Source organism: Rosa chinensis, chromosome 1, assembly GCF_002994745.2.
Source record: "Rosa chinensis cultivar Old Blush chromosome 1, RchiOBHm-V2, whole genome shotgun sequence".
NCBI lineage: Eukaryota > Viridiplantae > Streptophyta > Magnoliopsida > Rosales > Rosaceae > Rosa > Rosa chinensis.
Window position 1 is genome coordinate 56,699,525 of NC_037088.1, and position 19,600 is coordinate 56,719,124.

Below are 19,600 nucleotides of genomic sequence, written 5' to 3' on the forward strand. Positions count from 1 at the left end.
GGGACCTTGTCCACCAACGCCCTCTGGAATTAAATGGTTTGTTTTATTTGTCGATGATTGCACCCGGATGAGTTGGATCTACTTGCTGAAAAATAAAAGTGATGTTTTCCCTGTTTTTCAGACTTTTCATGCCATGATCCGAACTCAGTTCCAAACACCTATTAAAGTCCTTCGTTCAGATAATGGTGGAGAATATGTGAACCATCTCTTTCACCAGTATCTAGCTACCCATGGCATCATTCATCAAACCACATGTCCTCAAACTCCTCAACAAAATGGTGTGGCGGAAAGAAAGAACCGCCACATTCTTGAAGTTGCTCGCTCCATGTTGATCGGAGCTCATATGCCAGAATCTTTTTGGGGGGATGCCATCCTAACTACTGTTTACCTCATAAATAGACTTCCTACTCAAGCCCTTCAGTCTACATCTAAGGAAACCAGTCCACCACCACAAACACCAATTCAAGCTCTTGCCAGTCATTTACCTTTACCACCTACCCATGCCCTTGATCCAAAGATTTTTGGTTGTGTAGCTTATGTACATATCCATCGAAACCAGAGGACTAAGTTGGATGCTTGTGCTGAAAAGTGTATCTTTATTGGCTATGCTTCCACTCAAAAGGGATATCGGTGTTATAGTCCAACCACTAAACGTACCTATGTTTCCATGGATGTTACATTCCATGAACATGATCTACATTTTTCCCCGAAGACTACTCTTCAGGGGGAGAATGATATTGAGGAAGAGCAGTCTTCGAGGGATTGCTTGTGTCCACCCTTGGAACCCATGGACATCCAAGAGCATGGAAATACTGGAGAAACAAGAATTGAGCATGGAAATACTGAAAGGAGCAGCCAGTTACTGATGCGCTCAAAGCAAGCGCATAATTTAACCCTGAAATATCGTTAGTAGTATAAGCAAATAGGGATCGTTCTATTCCGGGGATTGAGGGTACACTTGTAATTGTGAAACAAATAAAGAAAAGTATTATTTACAAAAATAAAATAAAGAATATAAATATATACAATTGTATAAACAAATAAAGAATTAAAATAATAAAGTATTATTTACAAAAATAAAATAAAGAATAAATATATACAAGTAAACACAAATAAGGGGGGGATTAGGATTCTTAAAATTAAAATTAAAATAAATAAAATAAAGAAATGTAAAAACATATATACAAGGGTGGAACGCAAGGAACAAAGATCAAAACCAATTCTATGTAATCAAATTCGATTCAAACCCTCTAATTGTTCTTCCAAGTCATGAGAGAGGAGTTGATCATGTGAAACATTCGAAAGCAAATGATTTCCCATATTTTACTTTTCAATGCTAATTAACCTAAGTGAAAGCACCTAGATTAATCCTATCAAACATGCAATCAAGCCCTAGAAAGCTAGTCAATCATGACATGTTCAACGCATTAGACATAGAGAAAGGCTATCAACTCAAGTGTACAACTTAGTTATGGAAAAGTCCACCTAATTGCAATCCTCTTCAATTAAATTCGATTCTTGTCCAGAACCTTTACTTCTTTTGATTCAAGTTACACAAAACGAAAAGTCGATTTCATGTTCTTAAACCTAGCACCAATTACATGCAAATCCTATAAGTGTCGACCCAAATAAGATAAACATATAAAAGTTTTCTGTAAAGCAAATTTAATCGAACAAACTCACATAAGCAACTTAGAATCACAATTATAGAATTCGAAAACTTTATTTAAACATAGAAATTGGGCTTAAACTTTGCCCTAAACATTATTGTTAACTAGAAACAAGTTCATACGAAATCAAACAAGGAAAACAAAAGATCATTACAAGGAAAAAGAATGAATTACACCGTGAGGGGAGATGGAGATGGAGAGCTAGATGGTTGGATCTTGAATCTTGGAAGCAAGCCTTCAAGGTGGATGATGGAGGATATGATCTTCACGGCTCCTTCTTCTTCTTCCTCTCCTTGCTTGAAAACGCAGAACTTTGCAACTAGAGAATGGAACAAGAAAACTAGAGAATGAAAAAGAAATATGGAGAGGAAATGGAGAGACAAGGAGATGGAATGGATGAAGGAATGTATTTTGAGAGTGAGAGGAGAAGTGTATTTATAGCCCAAAAAATGATGAATGGAGGGTGGAGATGAACATAAATGAAGGGCTAGATATGTTAGACAAATTTGTAAAAAATATCTTCCCATTTGTTTATCACTTGTTCAACTTGAATTGATTTTCCTCCTCAAGATTTTCCACTTGGTTGCAACTTTGATTTTCCTCCTCAAGATTTTCCACTTGGTTGCAACTTTGATTTTCCTCCTCAAGATTTTCCACTTGGTTGCAACTTTGATTTTCCTCCTCAAGATTTTCCACTTGCTTGGAGGTCCTAAAAATAGAAAATAATAAGAAAAATAGAAACTTTCCTAAAATGAAAAATGGCAACTTACTAAAAATGATAAATAGAAACTACAAAAATATAAACTTTCTACAAATAGGAACTTTCCCAATCAAAGAATGGAAACTTTCCTAAACAGGATTTTAATAAGGAAATAACGTAAGAAATGTAGGGAAATGCAGTTAAAACGTCGCATTAAAATGCTCCTATCAGTTACCAACATCAGAAGCATACTCTAGAATCGTTGAAAATGGAAATCAGCTGCCAACTCCAGAATCACCAGTAAGAGAGGTTTCTTCCCCTTCTACTATCCCATCAACACCAATGCTCCCTGAGGATGATCCAGAGGTAATTAATAACCCTGTGTTTGAATTTCATGATAATATAAATTCTGAGCCTAACACTGAAATGGAACCAAGTCATAAATTGCCATTTCGAAAAATAAAGGTCAACCAAAGGCTCAATATGAACCAGATCCTAAAGCCAAGGCCAAATATCCCATAAGCAATTACATGTCATCCCATAGGTTATCCAAGTCATATGCGTCCTTTGTATTTCATTTATCTGCTATTATCATTCCAAATAAAGTACAGGATGCTCTAGCAGATCGTAAGTGGACTAAAGCTATGGAAGATGAAATGGAAGCCTTGCAAAAAAGTCAAACATGGGAACTAGTGCCAAAACCAGCAAGGAAAAGAATAGTAGGGTGCAGATGGATCTATACTTTGAAGTACGCAGCTGATGGTACATTGGATAGATATAAAGCCAGGTTGGTTGCTAAAGGGTATACTCAGACATATGGTATTGACTATCAAGAGACTTTTGCACCGGTGGCCAAGATGAATACTGTTCGAGTACTACTGTCATTAGCGGCTAACCTTGACTGGCCTCTGAAGCAATTTGATGTAAAAAATGCCTTCCTACATGGAGACTTGAAAGAAGAAGTCTACATGGATCTACCTCCTGGCTATTCTCTACCTTCACAAGCAGGAATGGTGTGCAAGTTGAAAAAACCCCTTTATGGACTAAAACAGTCTCCCAGGGCATGGTTTGGGAGATTCAGCCAATCTATGAAACAGTTTGGTTATAAACAAAGCAACTCTGACCATACACTGTTTCTGAAACACAGAAAAGATAAACTTACTGCACTTATCATTTATGTTAATGATATGATTGTGACAGGTAATGACCCAGAAGAAGTCAAGAAACTAGAAGCACATCTATCATCTGTTTTTGAGATGAAAGATCTTGGAGGATTGAAATACTTCTTGGGCATTGAGGTGGCTAGATCAAAAGAAGGCATTTCCCTATCTCAAAGGAAATATGTGGTTGACTTACTCATAGAGACTGGTTTACTTGCATGTCAACCAGCAGATACACCGATGGAGCAAAATCACAAATTAGCAGAATATCCAGACCAAGTGCCTACTAACAAAGAGAGATATCAAAGGTTAGTAGGCAAGCTCATTTATCTCTCATATACACGACCTGATATTGCATATGCTGTAAGCGTTGTAAGTCAATTCATGCATGCACCAAGTGAAGATCACATGCACCCGGTACATAGAATTCTGAGGTATTTGAAAACAAATCCCGGTAAAGGGATCATGTTTTCCAAGAATAACCACACAGACATAGCTGGATACACATATGCAGATTGGGCTGGTTCTATCACTGATAGAAGGTCTACTTCAGGTTACTTTACTTTTGTGGGAGGTAACTTGGTCACGTGGAGAAGCAAGAAGCAAAAAGTGGTTGCTAGATCCAGTGCAGAAGCTGAGTACAGAGGAATGGCTCATGGAGTATGTGAAATGCTATGGCTTCGTCATTTGATGAAAGACTTGGGGTTCAAACCCAAGTATGCTATGAATTTGTATTGTGACAATAAAGCAGCCATTGATATAGCACACAATCCAGTTCAACATGATAGAACAAAACATGTTGAAGTGGATCGACATTTCATCAAGGAGAAGTTGGAGTCAGAAACCATTAACATGCCATATGTGCGTACTGAAGATCAACTTGCAGATATCCTGACCAAAGCTGTTTCTGGAAAAGTGTTCCACAGCTCACTAGACAAGTTGGGTATGCGAGACATTTATTCCCCAACTTGAGGGGGAGTGTTAAGTGAGCTGTAGCCCACTAACCTTTCCAGCCTCACATCAGCTGGATCACACATGTAGGTGTTAGGCTTTCCAGCTATGATGTTGATATTATAATCTTATAGAAGCTCTATAAGAACAGGATTGTAACTCAGTTGTAAGTGTGCTTGAATATAGCAAATACATTATCAAATTTAACAGGCTGTTGTGGTTGAAAGGGGGAGTTCGGAAGCATGGTCTATACTCTTGGACTTCAAGTTGCTCGCAGCTGTTTATGGGGTGAGGAAAATTTTTAATGGTCTTTTTTTTCTTATGCTACACTTCATAAATTTTTACATGAGTTTGACATAATTTGCAGGCTCTTCTATCGGGGGCTGCATATTATGTCATGGGACTGGTTGTGAAGAAGAAGGGACTAGTCTTCTACTCGGCCTTTAACCCCTTGGCCACTCTGTTTGTGGTGATTTTGGGGGCATTTATTCTGGCAGAACAATTGTATACTGGGAGGTATGAACGTTTTAAATGATATGAACTTGATCGGCGTCTACGGTTTATAAGACTGCGGTTCACAGGTATGGAAAATGAGTTTTTAAGCATAAAAATGAGTTTCTCGAGTTTTGTGATTGTGAACTATAGTTGGTAATAGTGGCATTCCTAAGTGGATGACTACATAATTATATAAATTAAATGATGCGTTTATGTTATGAAGAATGGAGATTTGGTGTGGAATTGGTATGGGTTATGATAGTGATTTTCTTATTAATGTGTGTGGTTTCGTATAGTATAACCAAAGTGGTGATAACGAAGGTGGTGATTATGATTGATATTGCGGATTGGTGATGATGCTATTGATGATTTCGATGAGATTTATAGTAATTCATATTTCCTTAAGTATTTGCAGTAGATTGTTGGGTAAATTAGGTTATGTGTTATTTAGGCAATTCCATGTGCATGTAAACTCCTGAACTAAAATCATACGCAGAGATTACCATTATTCTGTATTGTTTTAATTGCATATAATCTCCTGAACTAAATTTTATGCAAGGATTATCATTGTTTGTCTTCATGTAATTACTTGAACTAAATCATATGCAGGGGTTACTATTTTGTTTGATTTCAGTATTCTGGTCTTTTATTTTGTTGTTGGAGTTTACTCATACAAGCTGCCATAAGCTTACCGGGTTTGTTGTTGCAACCCGGTGCATTATTCAATGGTGTAGGGGTTGATCCTGCAGGTCAGGGAACCGTGGCTGAAGTAGGGTTTGTGCGGTCGTAACTGTAGGTGTTCAGAAGCTAATTTTGTTGCTTAAGTTTCTTTAGACTTCCGTTTCGTAGTAAGCTCTGAGGGAGCATTTACTTATAATTCTGTTAACGCAACTTAATTTGTAAAGTTTGTGTAATGTAATATATGACTCTAAAAAATGAGTATGTATTGACATTGTAGGTTCTAGACATTATCATGTACTTGTTTTTTTAAGTTGAAATTTTTACAGATATTTATTGTTGATGTCTGAACCGTCACGCCTTATGTATTTGTATTTGTTTATTAATTGTGTTTGAAAATCGGGGCGTGACAATCACCGTATTAAAAAACCAGTCAGGTAAGCGACTGATGGTGTGAAGCTTCAAGGATATTGACTTATGACCATCTTCTCGTTTGTGCCGATACGTATATCAAACTCAACCCAATTCGGATTGAACTCCACATATTTTGGGATACATTCTGCATCCATGTTCTCCTTCTCCCCGAACATACCCCCCTAAAGTTCCAAAATCCTTGCATGTATAATTCTTCTAACCTATGCAAATTTGATATCAAGATGCAATTTTGAGAAACAAAAATAATTCAGAACTGAAATCAATCAAAACCTAGAAACAAAAGTAATCATCATACTAATTTCATAAAATTTCTAGAAAATCAAATCTAAAAGTTGAGGAGAAGAATGTGGAGGAAGAAGGCTTTGATGAGCATATATGGTGGTGTAGAGAACTTGTTTGATGAAAGTTGTGAGAGGCATGAGTTTGGTTTGGGTTTTGATTCTATACAAGGACGGCGAGGCCCGGGAGAGAGAAGAGAGAAGGAGGCAATGGGCCTCTGAGGCCCAAATTGGGTAACAAGAGTGAGTTGACTCGGCCGAGTTGGCATGAGACACCGACCCTGTTGCAGAGTGGGGTGGATTCCCTCCATGAGCTCAGAATTTCTGGGTTTTAATTTCAAGCTCAATTTTGAAGGAAATAAGGGCTTTTGCTTATGGGTTTTCTTCAAGAATGGTTGTGGTGGTGATCAAAAGCCACCTACATGCCAAAACCACAAAAGGAATAAATTTTTCGGGCGCTATGAAAGTAAGAGCTTGAGAGAACAAAGAACTAAGCAGCTGGCACCTCCGTCGTCTCCAGCACCACCAGAATTCTAACACTTTCTTCATTCTAATCCATACCATAGCCAATTCCAATCAAATGTGTGCCCCAACAACTAACGTGACCTAATTCAATTGTATTGTAACCAAGAACAAAAAATTCGATCTTGATTCTTGTAGTTCAAGCTTGGGGATTGAGAATACCCTTAAAAAAGGTATGAAAGGACTAAAATACCCTTAAAAATTGTTAATTAGCAGACACCGTAATGAAGCTAACGGCTCTAGGTACGTATCTTTAGTCGTGTTGAGAATCTCAGATACTGTATTGATATTTTTAAAATGTAAGTTACCAAAATTTATAAGAAGACAAATGTCAGTTACAGCAAGGACTATTTTTCTTCTTGAAATATAAGATGCAAAGAACTAGCTAGGTGGCCAATTAACACATAAATAGAGGCTAGGCCTGTAATATCATTATGAAGAAACCCATTGCCTTAAACTTATGGCGGTTGAAGCTATATACTAATTCATACCACTTGCTGCTGCCATCATTACCTTCGTCTCCATCTGGCATCTTGTCGCTGCAAATCAGGGTCACATAGTTTGAGATCCACTAATTCGATTTGCTGGACGTATTATTAGCTCAGTCTATAATTAAAGACTATTTAAAGAACCAAGTGCTTAGTGTCACTCGCTTCATATTTCGGCCTACGAGTTAATATCCACTCACTAAGTCAATGGCTACCTCTAACTCCGGTGTTGTTAGCCTGAAGCTCCTGATTGATTCATAGTGTCAAAAGGTTCTCTTTGCTGAAGCCGGTAAGGATTTTGTGGATTTTATTTTCACTCTTCTCTCTTTGCCAGTTGGTACTGTCATTAGGATTCTTTCCAAGGGTGGGATGGTCGGTAGCCTTAGTAAAGTGTTGAAAATCTTGATTATACATGGGGTTAAATACTGTTTATTCCCTGAATTTTTACCTAAAAAACACTTCAGTCCATTGCTTTTTAATTTCACACGTTTACTCCTTCATCTTTCAATTTCTCACTGAATAGGTCCAATCCGTTAACTTACAATTAAATTGTCAATTAAGTGGCTAATCCTTTGATGTTAACTCAGTTTTGTGGGTCCCATTTCAGACGAAAATACCTATTATAGCCCTGCCTTCCTCTCTCTCTTTTTTTCAATTATTTTTTTGTTTGTTTGTTTTTTTTTTTTTCAAGAGCACCAAAATGGAAGCCCATAAATCCTCCTCCATCAACTTCAACGACCGGACCACCGACTCGCCCCTCTGCTACTTCTCCCCCATGCGATCCGACGCCGGTGGACTCTTTGAAACCCCGCAACTCCAAGGCCATAATCTCGCACCCAGAACCTTCTCTCTCATCTATTCAATCACCACAGTCCCCTTATCCACCTCCTCCTCCCTGGAGCCATCCCCAAGAAGCCAACCCTCGACAACTCCAAGGTCGAAATCTCTCACCCAAACCCTTCTCTCTCTCCTCTATCCAATCACCACACTCCCCTTCTCCACCTCCACGTCCGTCGTCGATTTACTCCACTTCTACACCTCCGCAGTCGATTTCCTCCACTTCTACACCTCAGTCGTTGAACTCCACCACAAACCTCCTTACAGAAAACCCACAAAGCAAAAACTAAACAAACACTAAAAACCAGACCAACATAGCAGAAAAGATCAAAGTTTTCACAAATCTGACATGTTTCTCACAAGAGATACTCATTTTTCTTGAAACCCAGATCGAGAACACTCGCGAAGATCAGCAACGATAGGGAGAAGGGTTTTGGGCGGCGAAGCAGTGGTGCCAGTGATGGGGGTCGGGATTAAGGCGTGGATCCAAAGTGACGTTGGAAGAGCTGGAGAAGCCTGGGTGGTGTGGATCCTCTGTCTCTGCATCAATTTTGATTTAGTCTCTACATCAATTTTGGTTGCAGATCTGCAGCTATTTCTCACCAGTCACGACAACCCAACGTCGTCATCCACCCGATCTAGGGCTACGATCTCCTCGCCATCGGAAAACCTGTAGCAAGAGAAAGGAAGAGAAATTGAGGATAGGGGTTTAAGAAAAGAGTGAGGAAGTGAGGAAGATTGAGTCTGTGAAGAAGGAGAGAGAGGTGCCAAGGTCGATGTTTATTGGGTTTGCGTGTTACTAGTGGAAGAATAAGAGATAAACAGAAAAAGAAACAAAGAAAAAAAAATTAAGAAAAAGAAAAACAATGAACTGAGGGTATAATAGACATTTTAATAGGGTAGGGATTGCCACGTCATCTAGTTAACGGGGTTTTTTGACGGAGAGTAACAGAATGGACCTATTGGTCCAAAATTGAGAGTACGAGGAGTAAACGTGTGAAATGAAAAGGTGAGGGACTAAAGTGTTTTTTGGGTAAAAGTTTAGGAAGTAAACAATATTTAACCCTTATACATATATCTAAAGCTGTCACTTGGTTTGGTAATTATCAAACCGACCGAATACCAACCGATGTTTTAGATTTGGTAAATCGATTTTTTGGCAACCGAGACAGATAAAACTGAAATAAAAAATTACCAAAAAAGTTAGTTTGATTTTTGATAAATACAAAATCTACCGATTATCTATATACACTATAGTTTTCAATACACATACATGTATATTAAGAAATAAAAATAAAAATTTTCATAATAGTATGAAAATTACTACATATACTACATTAATAGTACATCTATCTTTGGTAACCTGGTCAAAGATGGTTAAAAACCTATTTTTTTTTATTGAAAATGACTAAAATTTGATATAATATATACAAAAAGGGCTATAATAAGTAGATGAATATATACAAAGTTTACGACTATAAGATTGAAAAACCTAGTATTGTTTATTCTAATTTATATTCTAAAGAATTAGGTGTTCAAAAGTTGGTAATACCAAATTTGGTATATATAATTAAAAACCGAAAATTTTGATTGGTAATTGGTAACTCAATTTTGAAACCGAAAATTTTGATTTTGAAGTTGATAACAAATCGACCGAGTGACAGCCCTACATATATCTAATCCACACTAAACAAGGATATCCTGCTCAAACCCAAGGCACCATGCTGGACCTAATATCCTCAAGTTGGCCAACAACGTTGAATCAAATGCTCGAAGGAGCTCTACTTGTGTACTTGTTCAAATAATTACAATAAATCCCACCCGTACGTGACTGAAATCCCAGTGAAAAATGTCCATCGTGTTCACAAGCCATGAACCTCCGACTACTTATGTCGGTCAACCAACTACCACGGAAGCAACTTCTAGTGCCGGCGCTGCTGGATATGTCAAAGGCGTTGTGACATACATGATAATGGATGATCTGGAGATGAAGCCCATGTCCACCATTTCAAGAATCACTATGCTTAACGCCTTAACAGATTCAATATCAAGGATGTTAGGGCCCTTGAAGAGAAGGTTGTTGAACTTGGCATGGATGAGGTAAAAATTTCTATGCGAAGACGAGGTTGTGGTATATCCGTGTGTTTTGTGTGTATATATATATATATATATATATATAAGGGTCCTTCCACTAAGAGATTCCTTTTTTTGGTCTTTTCTAGGGATATGGCATTAGACCAACTTTTTTAGATCACATTTCGGCATCTCAACCGTTCAATTTTTAGATCATAATGTGTAGATCATTTGTGCAAATTTTCAGCCAAATTGGTAATCGTTAAGGTATCAAACTAGATTAAATCAATGGACGAATCAAATCTGTCAAACGTGAACCGTTCATACTTATAATCTTAAATCGTCATTTTGAATGTCTTAACGACAATCAATTTGGTTGAAAATTTTTATAAGTCATTTACATATTATGACCTAAAAACTGAACGGTTGAGATTCTAAAATATGATCCAAAAATTGGTCTAATGCCCTATCCCTATAAAAGACCAAAAAATGAATCTCTCACTAGAAGGGCCCTATTTTCAGAGAGAGAATTAGTATATGATCTATTCGAAGCTGCCACCGGTATGAGAATGATGCATAATTATTTATGACTGATCAGTAAGTTATTTTGCTTTGGTAGGGTGTGAAGCTATGTTGAAGGAGTCTCTGCAGTCCAAATCTGTCCTAACAAATGTCTTCCTTGGGAAGAAAGCTGGGATTGGCATTGATATCTTGGAGCAACTACGTAAAGGGTTTTTATGATCATGCTTTTGGATTTCGTTACTTTTTCATGGGAGTCGAATGTTTGGACTCTGAATGAACACTTTCTTATGTAATATGCTTTTTCGGTAGTGTGCTTGTTGAATGTTCTAATAACAAAGATTAATCAGTGTTTTCATAAAATTTGTGGATTCATTTTCAATTTGTTTATTGGTCTCGGACCAACATCACATATGCTCTTAAGGTGCACTAAGATGTTTATGTATTTAGCTGAGACTCCCAAGACTTTTTTACCCCTGCCTCTAATACTGAAATGCCATTGAATCTAAGTAGGCATCACTTTATGTTATAATGTACAATTGATCAGTATTTTAACCATTTGATCATCAGTATGATCAGTCTAAAGAATCCCACTACATTACTTTATGATCAAACTTTTAAGGTTTGAGATCTGAGTGCGAGCCTGGAGCTCTAATTTGAGTGAGGACTTAATCAAAGACCTAGTAAGACCAAGACTAGCTTTTCAAAGGTGGAAAAAACTATAGCTGTAAAGAATAGATAAAATCCTTTCGGCAAGAGAAAAGAAACACATACCTAGTCATCTCTTGAAGAAAAAGAGAAGAACCACAAGAGCTGGTCCAAATCTTTTGAATATCAAAGTCAGGTCTATAAATAGGTCTTTTACTTCAATTATAAGGAAGCGACAAGTCTATAAATAGGTCTTTTAATTCTTTTAGGAATTTAAGTTCTCATAATTTTTCAGTACATCTTCTTCAACTTTCAAAGTTAATATAATGGCAGCAATGGAGTTGGGCGATACCGTTAGTCTGAAGCTCCTCATCGATGTGAAGCGTCAAAAGGTTCTCTTTGCTGAAGCCGGTAAGAATTTTGTGGATTTTCTTTTCACTCTTCTCTCTTTGCCTATTGGTACTGTCATTAGGCTTCTCTCCAAGGGTGGGATGGTTGGTAGCTTTGGTAAACTGTATGAGAGTATTGAAAATCTTGATTATACATATATCCAACCCACACTAAACAAGGATATCCTGCTCAAACCCAAGGCACCAGTTGATGGACCTAATATCCTCAAGTTGACGAACAATGTTGAATCAAGTGCTCGAAAGGAGCTCTATTTGTGTAGTTATCCAAATAATTACTCTAAATCCCACCCGTACGTGACTGAAAACCCCAATGAAAAATGTCCATCGTGTTCATTCCCCATGAACCTCCGAACTACTTATGTCGGTCAGCCGACTACCACGGAAGCAACTTCTGGATATGTCAAAGGCGTTGTGACATACATGATAATGGATGATCTGGAGGTGAAGCCCATGTCCACCATTTCAAGCATCACTATGCTTAACAGATTCAATATCAAGGATGTTGGGGCCCTTGAAGAGAAGGTTGTTGAACTTGGCATGGATGAGGTAAACATTTCTATGTGAAGACGAGGTTGTGGTATATCCGTGTGTTTGTGTCTATAATATGTGTGTGTAGATTGATATATACTAGTGATTGATAAAAAAAAATTAATAAAAAAATAAAATAAAATAAAAAATCTATAGATTGATACTAGTGACTGATCAGTAATTTGTTTTGCTTTGGTAGGGTGTGAAGCTGTTGAAGGAGTCTCTGCAGTCCAAATCTGTCCTAACAAATGTCTTCCTTGAGAAGAAAGCTGGATTTTGTACTTTTTCATGCTAGTCGAATGTTTAGACTGGATGAAAACTTTCTTATGTAATATGCTTTTTAAGCAGTGTGCTAGTTGAATGTTCTAACTACGTGGCTATCTTTAATCTGTTAGACAACGATAAACGTGGTCTATGCCTACTATTATACCAGTATTGGCTCAACTTAACCATCCGTTAGGTGTTGAGTTTTAATCAAAAAAAGCCTAGGTATAATCGAGTGTGACTCACCCACTTATAAGTTATGCTTTATTTCTCACTTTTCTAATGTGAGATCTTTGCTCTCTAACACGTTCCCTCACGTGCAACTTAATTCTAGGTCTGCACTTCAAATCAATTAACAATCCAATTCTCATATTGGAAATTGGGACACAAGTCTCATATCGACAACTTGTCAATATAATAATCTAAGGCCCACATCAGTTACTTAGTAAAAATTCAATCAGAATTTTCCGATGACAATATAAGGAACCCAATTGAGTGATGGTAATTAATAGGATAGAGCAGGAAGCTTTTGATGACCTTTCCATCGTGACGGTCAATTTCTTTAGTGGTGATTTATATAGTTACTTGGTATCTTGCTTTATTTTGTTTGTAATGATGACTATTGAAGTTTTCTTTTGCCATGCATGCTTAACAAAGAAACATTGCAAACGAAGACCTAAGATTGGGCTACTCATTATAATAGTTGAAAAACAAATAATGAAATGCTAAAATGGTCATCTTGTTGATGATATCCTGAATAACAATTTTAGTAAGAGAAGAGGAATCAATCTAAGCAAAGATCTCGTGCAAATCTAAGCACCCTACCACAACGTGAATCCGACCTAAGGCCTAACTTTAGGTTGCTTTCTTCCCAAGGAAAAGATCGGTAAGAACTGAGTTTGACTTCATTGATACCTTCAACCATTTCTCCACCTTAAAACCAGAACAATTATGAAGAATTTAACATCCAGTATGAATGGAGTCAAAGAATTGATGAAGTTAGGATTGCTGGACACATTCATGCATGCACTTACCCTCTTGATCCATGCACCGGCCTAAGATAACCTTTGAACCTACAACTTCTGAAATAGGTTCTGTTCTAAATTTAGGAGTTTCTATTGCTATAAATAGGTCTGAATTATAAGGTCTTCTTGACCCATGTATGCAAGACAAGAGCACTGCTTACGTTGATGCATTTGGGAGCCCGTGGAAGTCATGGCTCAGAATGAAAATGCCACCGTTTCGTCTAGGAGGCCGAGTGAATATTGGAGCTTTATTTACTGATTTAAGCATTGGAAGGTAGGCCAAACCAGCAATCCTAGCCCCAATTGATGAAGTTAATTTTGATTCAAAGAATTGGAGGTTGAAGGTGGGAGGACCGTGGTAATGGGAAGAGATGAAATAAATTCGTGGGTGAATGGAATCGGAGGTAAATGAAATTGCACAAGCGGGAAACTTGAAATTTTCTGAGCCGATGAACGCGGCATGTTGAATTGAGCTCCAGTCCTTTCTTAGAGCTTTCTTGTGTGTGTGAGAGAGATTTTTTTTTTTGGTTTTTGTCCATTTACCCTATTTCTAGGGGATTTATTTCCCACTTACCCCATTAAGTTTTTTTAATTCATTTTTACCCAAAACACTCTAAGGAGATCTTCCCTAATACCCCATTAAGATTTTTTATTATTATTTATTTTTAATATCATTTTACTCTCACTCCTTTGTTAGAGAGAGAGAGAGAGAGAGAGAGAGAGAGAGAGAGAGAGAGAGAGAGAGAGAGAGAGAGAGAGAGAGAGAGAGAGAGAGAGAGAGAGAGAGAGAGAGAGAGAGAGAGAGAGAGACTTCGCCGGAGCCTGTTACCGGCCACCAGAATCCTGTCACCGGCCGCTGGATTCGGGCAAACTTTCCCCGAATTCCGTCCACCAGTCGCCGGATTCCAGTCACTGGTCGCCGGAATATTTATTACCCCCAACAGAACATTCAGTAGCCGGAATAGGAACTAATATCTTTAAATTTAGACAAATAAACTTTGATTAAATAAAAAAAATGAGAAAATTACATCAATTTAAAACGTCTATTGCTCCCCAATAGACCCTTCAACCGACGTCCTTTGCCCCAATAGAACCTTTTTCACCGTCATCGTTACATCCAGCTTCTCCTTTGGTCGCCCAGACCGAAAAGCTTCATTGACGACACGCCGTATTCGGTGCACCATCTCATTAACCTCATCAAAAGGCACGCTTCCATAAACAACGCCCAATGCCCGTTATCATGTTGTCTACGACGCCAATGTCGTAGTCGATGATGGTGAAGAGCCGATATTCCAGATTGCGAAAAGTGGCGGTTTCGAGATCGAGATCAACGATCGCCCTGGTGGGATCGTCGAAGCAGTAGCAGGTTCTCATCACATCCCAGAGATGTAATAATCCTCCCGGAGCTTTCTTTTCCTGCTGGGCTCGGCCGGATCTTTGTCGAAGACGGAAATGAAGTAGTGAAAATTGTTTAGGGGTCACGAAGCTTGCATCTTGAAAGATCGACAGTGATGACCGAACTCTGGTTTTTTACGGATTGCGAAGTCGGATTGTCAAATTCGCCGCCTTTGACGGACTTTCCAACGCCGATGACGAGTTGCAGCAGCTTCGACGCGCCGTCGGCAAGCTCCACCGCGAGGCTCTATATCGAGACAGAGTTAGACTCTGGTAGCTCCGACCGGAGCTTCAGGTGTGGACTATCGACGCCATGTCGTCCACGATCGTGATGCCGGAGTTCGACGCAGGGATAGAGTTGGAGATCGGAGATCGGAGAGAGAGAGAGAGAGAATCATGCTGGGGGAGGGAGAGAGAGGATAAAGTGTAGTTTATTAATTAAATCAAGGGCGAAAATGTCATTTTATTTTAATCGGGGAGTGAGAATAAAAATTTGTCACTGGGGTGAGTGAGATAAGTTTGGCCAATTTTGGTGCTATAAGTCAAGAACCTTTTTTTTTATAAGAAAAATAAATATAAATGATTTTTATTTGTTTTTTTTAGATATATATATATATATATATTTTATAGATAATGATAATCACATAAACAGTAATTGTCAATTAATCGTAAGTTTTAGGTTTGAACTATTGATGAGTCCTCGTTCTATCTCAAAGTCTTGTAATGGTACTTAAGGTTGGGCATCTTTACCTCTTGCATTTTATTTATAGCTTTTTAAGAGAAATTAAATGACGATGAGCCATCAAATTTAATATTTTTACATGGATAAACTGAGCTTAGTCATACAAAGTATAGGAGCAAGTTACTTCACATGGTACATGTTGTCACACAATAATTACAAGGCACAAGGCTAGGGTCAAACCTATTAACCTAACATTCCTAATTTGCAATGTTTTATGCCTTTTGTGAAAAATTAAGCTAATTTCATCTTTGTTTCAATTTCGATCTACTTAATCAATCATAGTTATTTTCATAACCTTATAAATATATATGTATATATATATAGTTATTTTCATAACCTTATAAATATATATATATATATATATATATATTTCTCAAAGTCTATGGTGTTGTTGACATATGAAATTGTATTATTGAAATTGACAGTTAGATGAGAGAAATAAATATTTTATGCATGTTATAAAAAAAATTCAGCTAAATTTGTCTTTGTTTCAACTTAGATCCCCTTGATCAACTGTGGTTACCTTTGCAACCGTGTATTTATATATTAGATTCCTCAAGGGGTAATCCTACGAGACATGAAACTTGAGAAACCGACCGTTGGATAAGAAGATTGCAATGTTTTATGCATGTTGTAAAGATTTAGCCAATTTCGTCTTTCTTTTGACTTTGATGTATTCAAGGTTCTAAAAATCGCTAGGTGTTAGTCGGGCGGTGGGCTGGGGAGGAGCGCCCAAGTGCATAGGCGGTTTTGTATCTCACTATTCAAACCAAGATCGTTTCACAAAATGCATAAACACAATCAAATGATCAATACAATATGAACTAGAATACAACAAGAGGAGATACATCACCTGCTTCATGCACAACAGTCATTCCTTCAAAAGCAGTAGCAGCAACACAGCTATTCAACACAAATAATCCGAGCTCCAAAATTTCAAGCAGCCACACGTAATAAATCTTCTACTCAACTATGTGTTTAACTCCTCTCTATGGGGTATAACGGAATGTTTTGTCACATAGTGAATAGAGACTTCAAGCACCTATATATACAAGCTAGATAGGTCTTCTCATAAAAGAATTCTTGATTCTAGCCAATGAGTTCTTTATGAAAGATGTTATAATTATCATATCAACTAATTAGATATTTATCTTTATCAAAATGGATTCCTAACCATGTGAGTGTCATACCAAAGCCCATTAGGTGTCTAGGTAGATAATTCATATATTTCTCATTTATTGTAATAAGTTTAATCAGTTTGTTATTTACTTAATGTAAATAATATTAGGTCCAAATAATATTTTACAGTGTTGGCTAACAGCTACTTATGTTTGTAGTCTCATCGGAGCTGTAACCATCGTGGGAGCTAGTGGGAGGCCTCTATCTTGTTCTTTGGGGAAAAGCAAGGGATCAGCCTCCCTCAAATTCAAGGAAGGCCACATGTGGGAGAACCAACTGGGACCCCAGCAATGCACGATTGCAAAGTTTAAGTTTGGAGTTTGTTTAGCAAGACAAGGCAGATTATGCCTTATCAGCTTCAGTTTTCTTAGTTTTTCATTACTTTTGACTACCTAGTTGGACTACCTTGTCTTCTTCAGAGAGATTATGGCTATGTTTGGTATGGCTGTTCCTTGAGAAAAAGCTGGCTTCTGCTTATTTCTGAGAATAAGTGGCTGAAAAGCAAAGCTGCTGAGTGTTTGGTAAACTGGCTTTTTATAAGGGCTGTCAGTGGCAGAAGCAGTGGCAAAGTGTTTGGTAAATCAAACTGGCTTGTGCTTTTTATTTGTGGAATGACCGAATTGGACATGAGAGATTGTTTTGCTTAATTAATTGTATATAAAACAATATTGTTCAAATGATCTTGTTATTATTTTTAATCTTTATTATGTCCGTATTAATTTTTGTTAACTTTGAATTTTTATAAAGCATGGTGACTATTTGATTAATATTGGACAATATGATTATAAATCATGGTGACTATATTATTATAAATCATAGTTTCTAGTTCACATCAAATGTTCACGTTATCACGCTAAAATGGACTTTCTTGCTAAGATTAATAGACACCCACTCATTTTTCTGGTTTTCACACATTCAGAAAACCACTGCTATGTGACGCAAGTCATGCTGAGAACCATCACCACGATACCCATCATAGATGAGCTCGCAGTGGCTTCATGATTATCAAACTAGTTTCAAAATTATAATATAAAAGTGATTGGTTTACTGCCAACCAAAACTTCAACTCTTGTACTACGATCCAAGATCGTGCATCATGAAACCAATTTAACCAAATTGCAGGCAGATTTCAGCTATATAACCACAACAGAAGAATAGAGAAAAATTGCTTACAACATACAAATTTGGTGATAGAACACAATTATGTTCTGTGGCCAAAGAGGCAAGGGGTCCGAGGCCAATAAAGTCACTTGTTAAGGTTCAAGCAATTATAGTTTTCCTTTACCAAGCTCTGTAATGAACAAACACCCAATATGAAAATTTTAGTACCAAGTTCATCGATTTTAACCGGTTCATCAAGTTCATTGATCAACCAACCACCAGAAACTATAAAGCTCATCGATTACCCAGAAATTAGAGTTCAATGATTTCACACAACCTTCCCCTGGCAAAACTTAAATCACAAACATATGTCTACAGGAGTATAAATTAGAACGAAGATTTTATTAATAACTTGACAATAATATAAAAGACTTGCACATACAATACAATAAACTCTACAAGATACAAGCTCTTTCAACACCTATACCTGTGTAGGCCTAATCTATGTATGTATTGAAAGAAATAAACAAAGACAAATATTTAACCCAATTACCCAAACCTAAATTTATACCCAGAGCCAGAAAACTAGAACAACTTACTTACCCCAAACCTATTACCCAGAAAAATTCAACACCCATAATCTAAAAAATACCCACTGGAACCATTATCACTACTGCTGCTGCACATCTAACCCAGAAAAGAAGAAAAAGCGTCTGCTGTTAGGTCGAATTGTGAGCTCACCAACTTTCCACATTTAAGCATCTATTGCAGGTAAAATCTCACTCAATCATACTGTCACAAATCAAATTTTACAGAAATATTCAAAGCACGTAATAGCTGTGCAAAATGTAAAATTCGATGAATTCTTGTGGAATTTTACCTGGGTTTCGATCGACGTCTATGAAGGAGAGCGGTAGAGATGAGGGAGAAGAAGCGAATGGAAGAGTTGGAAGAGCAGCAGCATTTTCATGAATGGTATTGGGCCGTAATTACTTCCAAGCCATGAGGGTACCCATTGGTATTTCGAAAGATTCATTAAACCTTCGCTACAGTAGCCGCGGCTTCTGGCTTCTAAAAGCAAGGGTCTCCTGACTTCTGCTTTTCCAGCTTATAAGCTCTGGCTTCCAAAAGAAGCCCGCGTGAAGCCGATTTACCAAACACCAAATGGGACATTGCTTATAAGCACAGGAGGTTAAAAGCTGTACCAAACGCAGCCTATAAGTCACTATAAGCTGTATACTGTGCAGTGATTTTAACTTTACATTTTTCAGATATTCAAGTGGCCTAAATAGTTGGTCTTGCTTAACGGAGCTCAAAGCTCAGTACCTGAGGTGGCTCCTGATTCAGAACTGTTGCTAAAAAAGGTCATTATTAGCTTGATATGCTTGTTTTAACTAATCGTCCTTGTAGTGTTGCAGTTCTTTCCAAACCAAAAGTGTTTGGTAGATTAGTGAATGAATTGAAGTTTGGGACTCTGATAATGTCAGCTCGTGATAATGGTG

General features: G+C 37.5%; 1 protein-coding gene across 1 annotated transcript; it reads left to right on the top strand.

The window, feature by feature from the left end:
- Positions 1-11,707: 11,707 nt before the first annotated feature.
- On the top strand, positions 11,708-12,875 carry LOC112182628. The gene is made up of 2 exons (XM_024321137.2): positions 11,708-12,410; positions 12,592-12,875. The coding sequence occupies exons 1-2, from the start codon at positions 11,781-11,783 to the stop codon at positions 12,685-12,687; spliced, it is 726 nt and encodes a 241-aa protein (XP_024176905.1). The 5' UTR covers positions 11,708-11,780; the 3' UTR covers positions 12,688-12,875.
- The last annotated feature ends 6,725 nt before the right edge of the window (positions 12,876-19,600 follow it).